The sequence below is a fragment of the Gobius niger genome (assembly GCF_951799975.1).
Source record: "Gobius niger genome assembly, chromosome: 18".
Taxonomy (NCBI): Eukaryota; Metazoa; Chordata; class Actinopteri; order Gobiiformes; family Gobiidae; genus Gobius; species Gobius niger.
In genome coordinates this window covers 2,109,130-2,121,853 of record NC_136869.1, presented here as the reverse complement: position 1 = coordinate 2,121,853, position 12,724 = coordinate 2,109,130, and the positions used below count along the sequence as shown (strand labels likewise).

Sequence of the window (12,724 nt, the reverse complement as noted above, 5' to 3'; positions counted from 1 at the left end):
ATGGCTTTATTGTGGACAAAAATCGTGATAAAAACCGGCAAAAACCCGCGTATTAGCTTAAAACACAGCCCCAAAACAAAGGCTCGCTGATGCTGCACATAACGGAGAGCGCGAGCCCCGCAACAGGAGAATAAAATAACTACTTTACAAACTTTTACGGGATTTGTGAGTCGGATAATGCCGGGAACGTGACGGGGTGGGTGAATGTAGCTGTCAGTAAGCGTGTTGTTGTCCGGGCAGGTGTCGTGAGCCTCGTAAATCCAGCTTTGCTCGTCAGTTGGGGGGGGGGTAGGAGCAGCTTTAGCTTTAGCCGCTCAGGAGTCGTCTCACCTCGGCGAGCCCTCGCACTCCAGGCCGCTGTGGACATCCAGGGAGGGCCGCAGGTCCCCGGGCGGTCAGGAGGGAGCGCGGCGGGGGCACACGGCCATGGTTCGGCCCGCAGACAGACGGAGGAGACGGGGGGTTTTAATCACACGGACCCGGAGCCGAGCACAGGCGCTACGGACGCCATTTTCTGCAGAGGCGTCACTTCCGGTTTGGGCGGAAGGGAAGTGCAAACTTTTCATTTTTACTTTTGACAAAAATGTGACAAAAAAGTGACCAAAATGTGACAAAAAAATTACAAAAATGTGACAAAAAAAAATTACAAAAATATGCAAAAAAATTGATTAAAATGTGAAAAAATGTGACAAAAAAATTTACAAAAATATGCAAAAAATGTGACAAAAAATGACAAAAATGTGACAAAAAAGACAAAAATGTGACAAAAAAAAGACAAAAATGTAATAAAAAATTGACGATAAAATGACAAAAAATTTACAAAAAAATGACAAAAATGTGACAAAAAAGACAAAAATGTAATACAAATTTTACAAAAAAATGACAAAAATGTGACAAAATGTGACAAAAAAAATTACAAAAATATGCCAAAAAATTTATAAAAATGTGGCAAAAAATGAAAAAAATATGACAAAAAAGACAAAAATGTTATAAAAAATTGACGATAAAATGACAAAAATTTGACCAAAAAATGACAAAAATGTGACAAAAATGTGATAAAAATGTGATAAAAAATTACCAAAAAAATGACAAAAATGTGATACAAAAATTGAGGAAAAAATTACAAAAATGTGACAAAAATGACAAAAAAGTTAATATTTGTTTAGGTTCTACAAGCCCATTATGCATTTTAGGAATGGATGTAGTGAGGGACGGATGGAGCGTGAGATCGACAGACGGATCGGTGCGGCGCCGGCAGTGATGCGGTCTCTGTTGCGGTGAAGAGGGAGCTGATCGGGGGCAAAGCTCTCGATTTATCGGTCGATCTATGTTCCCACCCTCACCTATGATCATGAGATTTGGGTATTGACCGAAAGAACAAGATGGCTGATACAGGAGGCCGAAAACAGCTGGAGGAGGTGTGCGTGGATTGGGAAGTCTGGGCATCTCTGCTTAGACTGCAGCCGACGCGACCCAGCCCCAGATAAAGCAGAAGAAAATGGATGGATGTAGAATATAATATATTGTGACAAGAAAGAAGTACATCATAATATAATTTATGGACCCAAGTCAAAGTAAAGCATCATTTTGGGGACTCGAGAGACTTTTTATTTCTATGGAAGAGACCACAGCAAAAGGGGGAACTCAGAACTCGGTTACATTTTACATTTATTCAAGTACTTTTTGAAAAAGTAACGACTTTTGCAACTAGTTTTGTCATGAAGTAATTTTTAATTAGTAATATTAAACTGAAGTATCTGTTTCTTACTTGAGTTAAACAAAAAGTTACTTGTGCCACTGTGAGGGTCAGTGATTCTGTAAGTGACAAATCATTTTGATGTGTAAAATAGATGTATTTTGTGTTTTGTTACTTAATTCATAAAGATTTTTATATTATTTGCTATGTATTTTCTTTATTTATGTATTCATATTACAATTTTCACATTACTAGTCACCAGAGGGTGGTAGAGTCTCAAAAATATTTACTCAAATAAGAGTTACTTTGAAGTACTAGTACAAGCAGCCTAGTGACCCAAACAATTAGGATACTTGAGTAAAAGTAAAAAGTCTGATTTATTTTCAATGACACCATAAATTGTGTGAAACAAAACAGAAAATAGAGAAAAAATGAATCATTCTACAGAACAAGGAGCACGAGACGATTTGCTTGAATATTTACTCACAGTGAAATGAGAAACAATTATTTTTACTCAAGTAAGAAACAGATACTTCATTATCATTTTACTCAAGACGTAAAAAATACTGTATGATAAAACTACCTGATGTACAATTTATTAAAAAACAAAAGTTGTAACTGTAAAAAATGTAACTGAGTACTACCCGCCTCTGCTACTCACTGGAGAAAAAGTACTTTTTTTACTCTCTCTCTCAAAAAAAAGGACTTAGGCAATTTACAGCTCCTATAGCGCCATCTGTCTGTGAGACCGCTGTCCTGCATGTCCACGTCTCACCTCATTCAAAGTGAAAGCCGGACCTCAGACGGGAACATGAGTGCAGGCAGGAGCGTCGTGAGTTTGGCTCTGATCGTGACTTTGTTCAGCTCAGTCCGACTCCGGACCGGCCACTCTGTCAAGGTGTCAGCGGCAGGTAGTACTCGATATGAGTTCTTGAAATTTTACTTATTGGAGTAGTTATATCATTGAGTAGTTTTTATTTCTACTTGAGTAATGCTGTAATGAAGTATCTTTACACTTGAGTAAAAAAACAAAGTTACATGTGCCATCGAGAGTAAATTTTGAAGTAACAAAAGCTTCATGTCGACCTAAAATATATGTCGTTTGTGTTTCATGCCCCTTTTTCTTATAAATGAAATATACATTTTAATACATTTATGCAATATTCCGATTTTCACATTATTACAAGTTTTATTTCTCTTAGTTTATGTCACAACTGAAGCATAAATCAGAATAACATTTTCTCCAAGTACTTGTTAACTTTTCTTCTATCCTTTTTTAACCAGGAGAGCCGAGTATTTATTTGGGTCACTACTTTCTTACTTGTACTTGAGTTAGATTATAGTAAATACTTTGGCGACTCTACCGCATCTGCATAACTCCGGCTGAATTATGGTGAATGGTTTATTTTTTAAAACAACAACATTGAGCTATCACATCTTGCATCTTGTTTGTGTAGCTTTGTGTCCGTGAATACTATCAATATTGTTAAATGACCTAATTAAACAGTAAAAGTGAGTGAGTTTCTGCACGTGTTGGAAATATCCCAGACTTTTATGAGCGTGCGAAGGCTTGTGTCACTCAGAGCGGATAAAGAGGGCGAGTTCTGCATGTTTAGTGTGACCAGTTTGGGGAGATTTTTTTTTGTCGCCACGACAACAATCCTCAGACTGGAGAGAGCTTTCTTTGCTCTGTGCTGTATCTAAATTAGCCTGCATTATTAAGAAAATAGAAACTGGTATCTGTCATTAACCAATAGTTACATCACTGTTTAGAGACAGATTAAAACTAATCAATGCAGTAATAACTGAATAATCAACCATAGTTTTGTTCACTCTCAGCTTTACTTGTTTTAAGTGTTCCTTTCTTAACTAACTATAATATTGTATTGTTTTCTCTTTTTTTCTGTTTAGGATACAGAGACCTGTAATCTCTGATTTGAAACAGAGACTTTGAAACATTGTTGGCTCCGCTGCACTGAATCGTACTCAGCCTAAACCGCTCCTTTCTGTGTTGCAGAAGCCAGAGTTTCGTGTGTTTATATGGAGAGCTGTGTGCTGCCCTGTAGCCTCCCTGGTGTGGCGAGAATCCCACGCTTTCAAACCTTTCAGATCTACTGGACCAGGATCAGCCCTGAGTTCACCCCGGTCTACTCCTATAGCCATAAAATTACCAATCAGAAAATTACCAATCATGAAATTATCAATCATAGAATTACCAATCATAGAATTACCAATCATAGAATTACCAATCATAGAATTACCAATCATAGAATTACCAATCATAGAATTACCAATCATAGAATTACCAATCATAGACTCAGACCTGATGGATGGATGGATGGATGGATGGATGGATCATAAAATTACCTATCATAAAATTACCTATCATAAAATTACCTATCATTTATCAAAAGACACTAAGAACCCTTACAACAACAGGGCGGATCTGTTTTTCAACCAGTTATCACAAGGGAATTTCTCTCTGCTCCTCACCCAAATCCAGACCCAGGACCAGGGCACTTACAAATGTTCCATCAAAAATCATAAACCGATCAAAACCACATTGGTCCATGTTGACGTCCAAGGTATGTGTGATTTTACTTCAGTGTTAAAGGAATGGTTTTCTTTACCCTGTTATTCTGTTCTCTTTTCTCTTGCCGGGACACCTTTCCGTCTGCTGATGACTCATTTCCACATTGTTTGTCTTCTGTTTTGACGTCCGTATCATTGCTGGTTTTCACAAAGCTCCTTTAATATGAGTCCTTTGAGGCAACTCCTGCCATTTGATTTGATCATGTATTTAGATGAAATGATAATGGATCCCCTCATGGAGCCGCCACCTTAACGTGGTGGAGGGTTCTGAGCCCGAATGATCCTGGGGCTCTGTTGTCGGGGGCTTTGTGCCCCTGGTCGGGTCTCCCAGGGCAAACAGGTCCTCGGTGACAAAGAGCGGTTCAGAAGCTCCTTATGAGAGACCAACAGGCCCGGTTAATCGTGACGCCGTCCTTCCGTGAACCCACCACCAGCAGGAGGAGCCACAGGGGCTGGTGCAGTGTGATTTACCCCACGACCGGGCAACGGACAAGTGGAAGAAGAGGGATGGATGGATAATGGGTCATAATCAAATCAAAATGGCGCATTTTAATGGTCACAATTATGAAAATGCGATGCAAGGCGGCAGTAAATTTTCTCAAAACGTGCTTTCCATTTAGGCTTGTTCTAGTTGAAACACTCTACCTTTGACAGTTAGAGAAAGCAGCACCGACGTCTCATTTAAGAGACAACTGAAAGAACGGCTTTTCTGCCAACAAAGGTGTGACCATTAAAAGGCATTAGACAGGGACGTATTTTAAAATATTTGCAGGTTCAGGTGTGTGAGTGGGCGGGACGAGGGGAGTGGCTTATGAAAGAGATGCACTTTATGTATTGTGTAGTTGTTGTCCTTGCCTGTTTTGTCTATAATGTACTGCTGTGTGTTGTGGCTTATATGTTTTGTATGTTCTTGTCTTGTTTTTTAAGGGACTGCGGATGGAAATTAGCCTTGAGCTAAATCCGGCATATTTACAGCTCTAGTTGTCTGTTCATCAATATGCACTGTCCCATTCAAATAAATTAGTAAATGAAATGAAATGAAATAATTTAGGTAATATCATTTCCCCTGAAAGCAACAAATAAAGTGTCTGCTTCACTAAACAAGGGAAATCTATCCCTTCTCCTTCTCTCAGCTCCTGTCAGACATGTTCTCCTAGAAGAAGATGGAGAGAGGCTGAAGTGCGTCTCCAGAGACATTTTCCCCAAACCCTCTGTTTCCTGGAGCCCTCAGAGTGACCACAGCACCTCAGTGACCCCATCAGGGACCGGACTGTTCTCTGTGCTCAGCTCTGTGCCTCTGACGCAGCGCCCTCTGGAGGAATACAGCTGTACCGTCAGCACTGAGACCAGCTGGAGGAGCGCCACCTACAGGAGGAACCGTGAGCATTACTGCAGAGTGTTTACTTGAAAAGAATGTGTGGTTTTCAAGATGGAGGAGAGGAGCCGGTGTCTTTACGATATTAGTTCTTTATCCCTCTCTGTATTTAGCCAAAAGGGCTTCACAACATATCGCCAAAGAGTCGTTATCACACTATTAGTGGACATAATTTCCATCTCACATTGTATGTCTGAAATATTTGTGCTCTGGTGTGTTTGCAGCTGCTGTGTTCGCTTCACAGTCCGAGGTCACGCTCCTCTGTGACACTAACTCCTCTCTGACGGACCACAGTCGTGTTTGGAAGTTCAATCGCACAGAGACCATCGTGACCCAAACCGGGAACAGGACGGTCTACGGAGAGGCCTGGAGACCGTTTGTGGCCGGAGTCTCGGAGTTTGGCAGTTTGACTTTGAAGGTGAGCCTTTAGATCAGGGGTCCTCAAACTACGGCCAAATCCGGCCCACGAGATGATTTAATCCGGCCCCCCACTTGTAGAGCACAAATCCCTGAGTATGTCCAAAAAAAAAAAGTATGTTTCTAGCCCATTCCTGTGCGGAGTTAGGATACTTTAACTAAATAACCAGTTTACTCATTCCAGCCACTAGGGGGGGTAATTTGAATAAATAAAAAATAATTTCACAGGTGTCCAGCAGAGGGCACCTTTGCTCTGCCCAATCCCGTCAGACCTTTGCAGCTAAGCAGGGAAGGGCCTGGTCGGTACTTGGATGGGAGACCATTTAGTAACACCAGGAAGTCTAGTGAATGTAGTGAGTGAGTGGTTGGTGGTGGTCGGAGGGGCCGATGGCGCAGACTGGTTGCCTCGCTTCCGTCAGTCTACCCCAGGGCAGCTGTGGCTACAATAGTAGCTTACCACCACCGAGTATGGAGTGAATGAATAGTGCAATGTAAAGCGTCTTTGAGTGTCCAGAAAAGCGCTATATAAAACCAATGCATTATTATTATTATAAGAGATCATAATATAAACACATTATAGCCCCGTGGTAAATGAAGCTTACCACCACAGAGTGTGGAGAGAATGAATAATGACGACAGTACTTTGAGAAACTTGTGACACAGGCTTGTAAAGCACAATACAAGTGTAAGAAGTTATTACTTTGATCACATTACATAATAAATAAAATTAAAATAAAAATAAATGGAAATTAAAAGAAAGTGTGAAGACTTGATCACTATTTTTGCAAACCACAGTGAAACAAATATGAGCCTGAATCAAGTGTTGATCTTGTGGATGTAGTCGTGGGGACGACTGTGCAGGCGAGTCATCTCTACTTCACTATGAGGCATTTTGGTCTGAGTCATACAATTCTATATTATAGCCAACCCGGTCCGGCCCCCCATCACAGTCAGGAACAATAATGTGGCCCCCAGAGAAAAAAGTCTGAGGACCCCTGCTTTAGATGTAGGGTTTGTCCTTTTACTCAAGTAGAAGTAAAAAGTACTGTTTGGAAAAACGACTTGTACAGTTACTTCAAAAGGCTAATTCAATACATAAAAATGAAGGGAAAGATGTTCATTTTGAAGCACTGATATAAAATATTTAAACGTCAAAATAACGTGGAAACTATTTAATGTCTAAAGGGTGTGAGTAAAGAGCACAGGGGGCTGTTCTCCTGTGAGCTCACCACGGACAGAAAGACCCTCAGCATCCGCACACGACTGGAGGATCATGTTCGAAGCAGCAACCCCCCAGGTGAGCCCTGGTTCAGACTATATTAAAGAATATCCGCCTTAAGTCTTGGGAGAGTCCTGGTTTAGTCCCATCACCTCCTGCTCCTCGTCAAATGATTAAATAATGGTGTTTTCCCACAGACGTCTCCGTTCTGGACCCGGCTGTTTTGGCTGGAGTGGGCGCTGCTGTTGGGGTCATTTTGGCCGCAGGACTAACAGCTGGAATCTGCATCTGCCGACACAAGAAGGTACTTCATCTGTTGTTATTGTTGTTGTTATTCATAACTAATAACTTACATGTAATAATATTGTATTTAACAGCAGTATATTTGAACTTAGTACAAGCCTCGTGCATTTAGCTGTGGGGGTCCCCAGTTGTTCGCATTGATATTTTGGGGGGTCATGACCACAAAAGCAACAGGCTAAAGCTTGTGTATTGTGTGTCAGTGCCAATGTGCTGCTTTACCTCCTGATGAAGGAAGAGCATCAGCTCAACAAACAACAAAAACAATGAGTAAATAGTGATATCTTATATACGATGACGACCAAGGACTCTGTGGGTATAAAAAAGTATAAACAGTCAATAATAAGTAACTACTAATAAGTCAGTGTGAGCAGTGCAGGTGGTGACGCAGGTAAGTGATGTATTCTGCAAAGGGATTATTGCACATGTTACTTTACAGCCTTGTTCAGTCTGACAGCAGAGGGGATGAAGGACCTGCTCCTTCTTGCACTGAGGGTGTCTCAGTCTTCCACTGAGAGAGCTGCTCAGCTCTTCTACAGTCCCGTGCAGTGGGTGGGAGGTGTTGTCCATGATGGAGGTGAGCTTGGCTAACACCCTCACCTCCTCCACAGAGTCCAGGGGGCCCCAGGACGGAGCTGGCCCTCCTGACCAGCTTGTTCAGTCTGTTCTTGTCCCGCTCTGTGCGGCCCGGGGCCCAGCACACGGCAGCGTAGTGGAGAGCAGAGGCCACCACAGAGTCATAAAAAGTCCTGAGCAGAGGCCTGCTCACTCCGAACGACCTCAGTCTCCTCAGAAGGTGGAGGCGACTTTTCTTTCTTGTACAGGGCGCTGCTGTTGTGGGACCAGTCCAGTTTATTGTTGAGGTGAAGGTACTTGAAACTGTCCACCTCCTCAAATTCAACTTTAACTCTTTCAGCCCCTCCAAGAATCCTGCAACTGTAGCAAAACTGTTCCAAAAAACTGCAATTTCCTCGAACTCTGCAACTTCTCCGCAGCCAAAGTCAGGGCCGGACTGGGACTGAAAAACAGCCCTGGACTCTGACCAGCCTGGCCCAAATTAGCGTAAATGTGACACTTCCACAAATACATATCTTAACCTCTTACCCCCCGCCTATGTTTTGACTGGCATCATCAGCAAAAAGAGCGGGAAAGGTGGTCGTAGAAACAGAAGCAAAATCATTAATATAAATAATAAATAATAATGGTCCCAAAATTGAACCTTATGGTACACCATACTCCACGGAATTCCTTTTAGATTCATGTTTTTTTATACTGGACTTTTAACCAAATCTAAAAGCTTCTCGACTGGAGATCAACAATGTAACGCCTCATTTGAAAGCTAAGACCTACAAAAGTGATGGAAACTTTTCGTCACGTAATTTTTGTCATATTTTTGTTGGGTTTTTTTTTTCCATTATTTTTTCTATAATTTTTTGTTGTGTTTTTCTCATGTTTTTGTTGCCTTTTCATCACATTTTTTGCCACTTTTTTGTTGCTTTTCCAGCACATTTTTGCTTTGTTTTCATCCTCTTTCTTTTTTGCTATTTTGATGCTTTTCTTTTTAGCTTTTAGATTTGGGTAAAGCTCGGTTGAGGCGGGACTGGTGGCCCTTCTGTGCTCTTCCAGAATGGACATATGGCCAGTCTGCCCCTGGCCAAAGTGACATTTTCTGACGCAATCCTTTTTGTTTGTTAACCTCTTAACCCCCGCCTGAACAGAGCGCATTTTCTCCTGTTCAGCTTTACCCAAATCTAAAAGCGACTGGAGTTTACAGCCTCATTTTAAAGCTAAGACCTACAAAACTAATCGTGGCTTCTTTGTTTGGCATCGTCGCCATGTTTTTGCCACCGTTGTGAAGCACTTTTGGGGGGAAAGCAAAGGGAGACGCCGCAGCAGAACATCGCCATGGGAGCCTGTCCACCCCCTGTCCTGCCCACTTTCTGCACCAGGTCTGAAGATTTGCAAAGAGCGCCACCTGCCTGCGCAAACGTCTGGTCTACAGCTTGCGTAGAGTGTCGTTGAATGCAAACCTTTTCCGTTCTAAATCTTCTTGTGCATTTCTGAAGCGATGCATTATTCAGACTAGTGTGTCAATTCTACTAATCATAAAGGTTCTGTGCTGGTGTCATCCTTGTTCAATGCATGGAGATTTATTTGTAACTCGCTGTCCCCGAACAATGAAAACATCTTTGTGCTCTCAGGGCCAGGCAGCAGCGAGACGACAAACAGATCTGGAGCTGGACAAGACAAAAGAAGTCCCTCCAGAAAGCGGTGAACTCTTGGGGTGAGTGCTCCTGGTAGACACGACTATGGGCTTGAGGCACTAACTGAGTTAAACCCATTCACCCTCGTTCACTGCGTATGTCCTTTTTGGACAAAGGAAGATATAACACGAGGAGGACACTTGCTCAGGGTGTGGTTGTGTGCAGTTCAAAGGCACCAGTACGGCATCGGAAAAAAGACACTGTATTACTGAAACATTTAGTACCAGACGCTACAACTGAAAAATACCAGATTTGATCGCATGGGTCCTGAGGCAGCACTACAGAAAGTTACTGTAGTTTTCCCACAGGGCATTAAAAAAAGTTATTAAATTAATTGTGCCATAATCAAGGCCTTAAAGGGATATTTCAGGATTTTTGACATAGGGCCTCATTTCCTAGTTATCCAGAGTGTTGCTGATTTCTGGTTGCAGTTGTGGCTGAGATTTTGTTAATAAGTTGCTCCTTTTGTCCAACTCTCTTTCCTCTGTTGATGAAGTGTTTGCATATCTTAAGAAATTATTATTTTTTCTGTGAAAATATAGTGTTTGGCAGAGCTGTGAGAACATTTAGGTTAGAGGGTGCTGAGGGACAAGATTGCCTCCAAAAACATCTTTTCTGTGCTTATTTCCGATACACAAACCAGCCATTGGTATTTGGGCATTAAAAAAGGCATTTAAAAGCATAACATTTGACCTGCTTCTTCCTGCGTTAATACACCTGGTCAAAGCTCAAATAAATAACTGGACTTACCTAGATTTGCTGAAGGAAATTGTTTTATTTTCTAGATCATGAATGGCGGAGCAAAGGCACTTCAAAGATTAAAGTGTAAACCAAGAACGAAGAGGCGACACTGCCCTGACATGGACTGGTCACACTGGAAGAACCGGACGCTCCCAGAACTAAGACGAGGACTGAGCTCTGCCATGATCTGTCTGAAGTTCACCGTTAAACCTCTGTGAATAATAATCTAGATTTTGAATGGTGTAAAGTCCTTGGTGTCTATAACAGGAAAATCTCATGTGTTCTCAAACCCATCTATTGAAGTAAAGTTGGCCTGAATTTAGAAAGTAGGATACTTCTAGTTTGGAAAATGTTAATTTACGATGCAGTCTTCAGGCGAGACGCTGTAGGTGAACTGGGAAACTTTTAAAATTAGTTTGAAAGTTTGGTTGTAGAGTTTTGACTATGGCTGCTTCCGAAACGGGCAGATTGCTAAGAGCTCTTACGCCAAACGGGATGTGCGTCAGCGTGCGCCATGACAAGAAGCTTCCGAATTGGTAAGTCAGTTAGGAAGTAGTTAGGAAAAGGAGCCTTGATGCTAACTATCATGGCCACTTTAGCATAGGGACCTCTGATGCTAACTATCATGGCCACTTTAGCATAGGGACCTCTGATGCTAACTAACCAGTGATTAGGAGCTATGTGCCATCCCATAAGCCACTGCGCCAAATCCCCCCACCCCCCTCGCCCCCACCCTCGAGTGATTCATGCGCAACCACTGTTGATTGACAGGAGCACATTTAATAATAACAATAATAATTGATGATTCTGCACAAGCCAAACTTTATAAAAGTGATAAATCCATGTTGTCGTCCCCACAGCTCAGTCACATGTCAGTGTTAAAGAGAAAAAAAACTCAGGAAACAGATGAAATGCTTTTGTTTTCATTTAGTAGAAACTTAAGCCACATGGATCATTTGCATAATGTAGCTTTATGAAACAGCTGTTGAAATAAAATAAGACTAAAGGGAAATGTTTGGATCATTTGGATTTATTTTTCTCCTTAAATGTCTTTGTTTGGACACTATGTTGTTGTTGGACACTAGGGGGCGACATGCACTTTTGTTTGGCCTGCACTCCACCAATAACTTTAAAGAAGAAGAAAAACAGCTGTTGGTGATGTCACTTCCCTTTCCCCTGTTTAAGGACGGATGGATTGTTCAAATGCTGCTGAAGCTCTAGTTCCCGAACTGCACAGATCTAACAGTCGACCCATGAAAGGTTAAGGAGTTAGTTGCCAGTGTTAGTGCTTAGAGGCTATGATTTGATGGTTTCGGATTGAGCCATTGTTAGAGCCAGATTGGGTCTGAATTTATTGCCGCTTTCTACCACCAGAGGGTGTGTGTGCACTACCACCTGTACGAGGGTTAAATAGGCCTTAGAATGTCCTTTCAGCATCCTGCTACCGGACGCTTGGATTCACTGCATTATATTGATAGAAATGTTTTGTTTTGTTTATTGACCTTTGTTTAACCAGGATTGTCCCACTGAGATTAAGAATCTCACTTTCAGGGGCGTCCTGGGCCTAGAGGGGAATAAATGATTGAATGATGAAATGATTTGTTTAACCTCTTAACTCCCACCTGAACATGTTTTCTCCAAATTCTCCAAATCTGAAAGCTTCAAAACAGAGGCAAAAAACGAGAAGAAAATGAGGATGAAAACGCAACAAAAAAGCTTTATAAAGTGACAAAAATGACAAAAACTCAACAAAAAGGTGACAAAAGAGCAACAAAAAAGTTACAGAAATCTGGCAGAAAAAAGCCAAAAATCCAGCAAAAAAATGGCAAAAATCCAGCAAAAAATGTCAAAAATCCAGCAAAAAAAGCCAAAAATCCAGCAAAAAAATTGCAAAAATCCAGCAAAAAAATGACAAAAATACAGAAAAAAGACAAAAATCCAGCAAAAAAAAAGACAAAAATCCAGCAAAAAATGAAAAAAATACAGAAAAAATGGCAAAAATCCAGCAAAAAATGAAAAAAATACAGAAAAAAATGGCAAAAATCCAGCAACAAAATGGTAAAAATCCAGCAACAAAATGGTAAAAATCCAGCAAAAAAAAGACAAAAATACAGAAAAAA

General features: G+C 41.3%; 1 protein-coding gene across 1 annotated transcript; it reads left to right on the top strand.

The window, feature by feature from the left end:
* Nucleotides 1-2,507: 2,507 nt before the first annotated feature.
* LOC306977867 (uncharacterized protein) lies at nucleotides 2,508-10,681 on the top strand (the record flags this gene model as incomplete). The annotated part of the gene is made up of 7 exons (XM_079576306.1): nucleotides 2,508-2,607; nucleotides 5,422-5,667; nucleotides 5,888-6,081; nucleotides 7,266-7,377; nucleotides 7,497-7,603; nucleotides 9,801-9,883; nucleotides 10,649-10,681. 7 exons carry the CDS (start codon nucleotides 2,508-2,510, stop codon nucleotides 10,653-10,655), a joined length of 849 nt encoding a protein of 282 aa, XP_079432432.1. The 3' UTR covers nucleotides 10,656-10,681.
* Nucleotides 10,682-12,724: the final 2,043 nt, after the last annotated feature.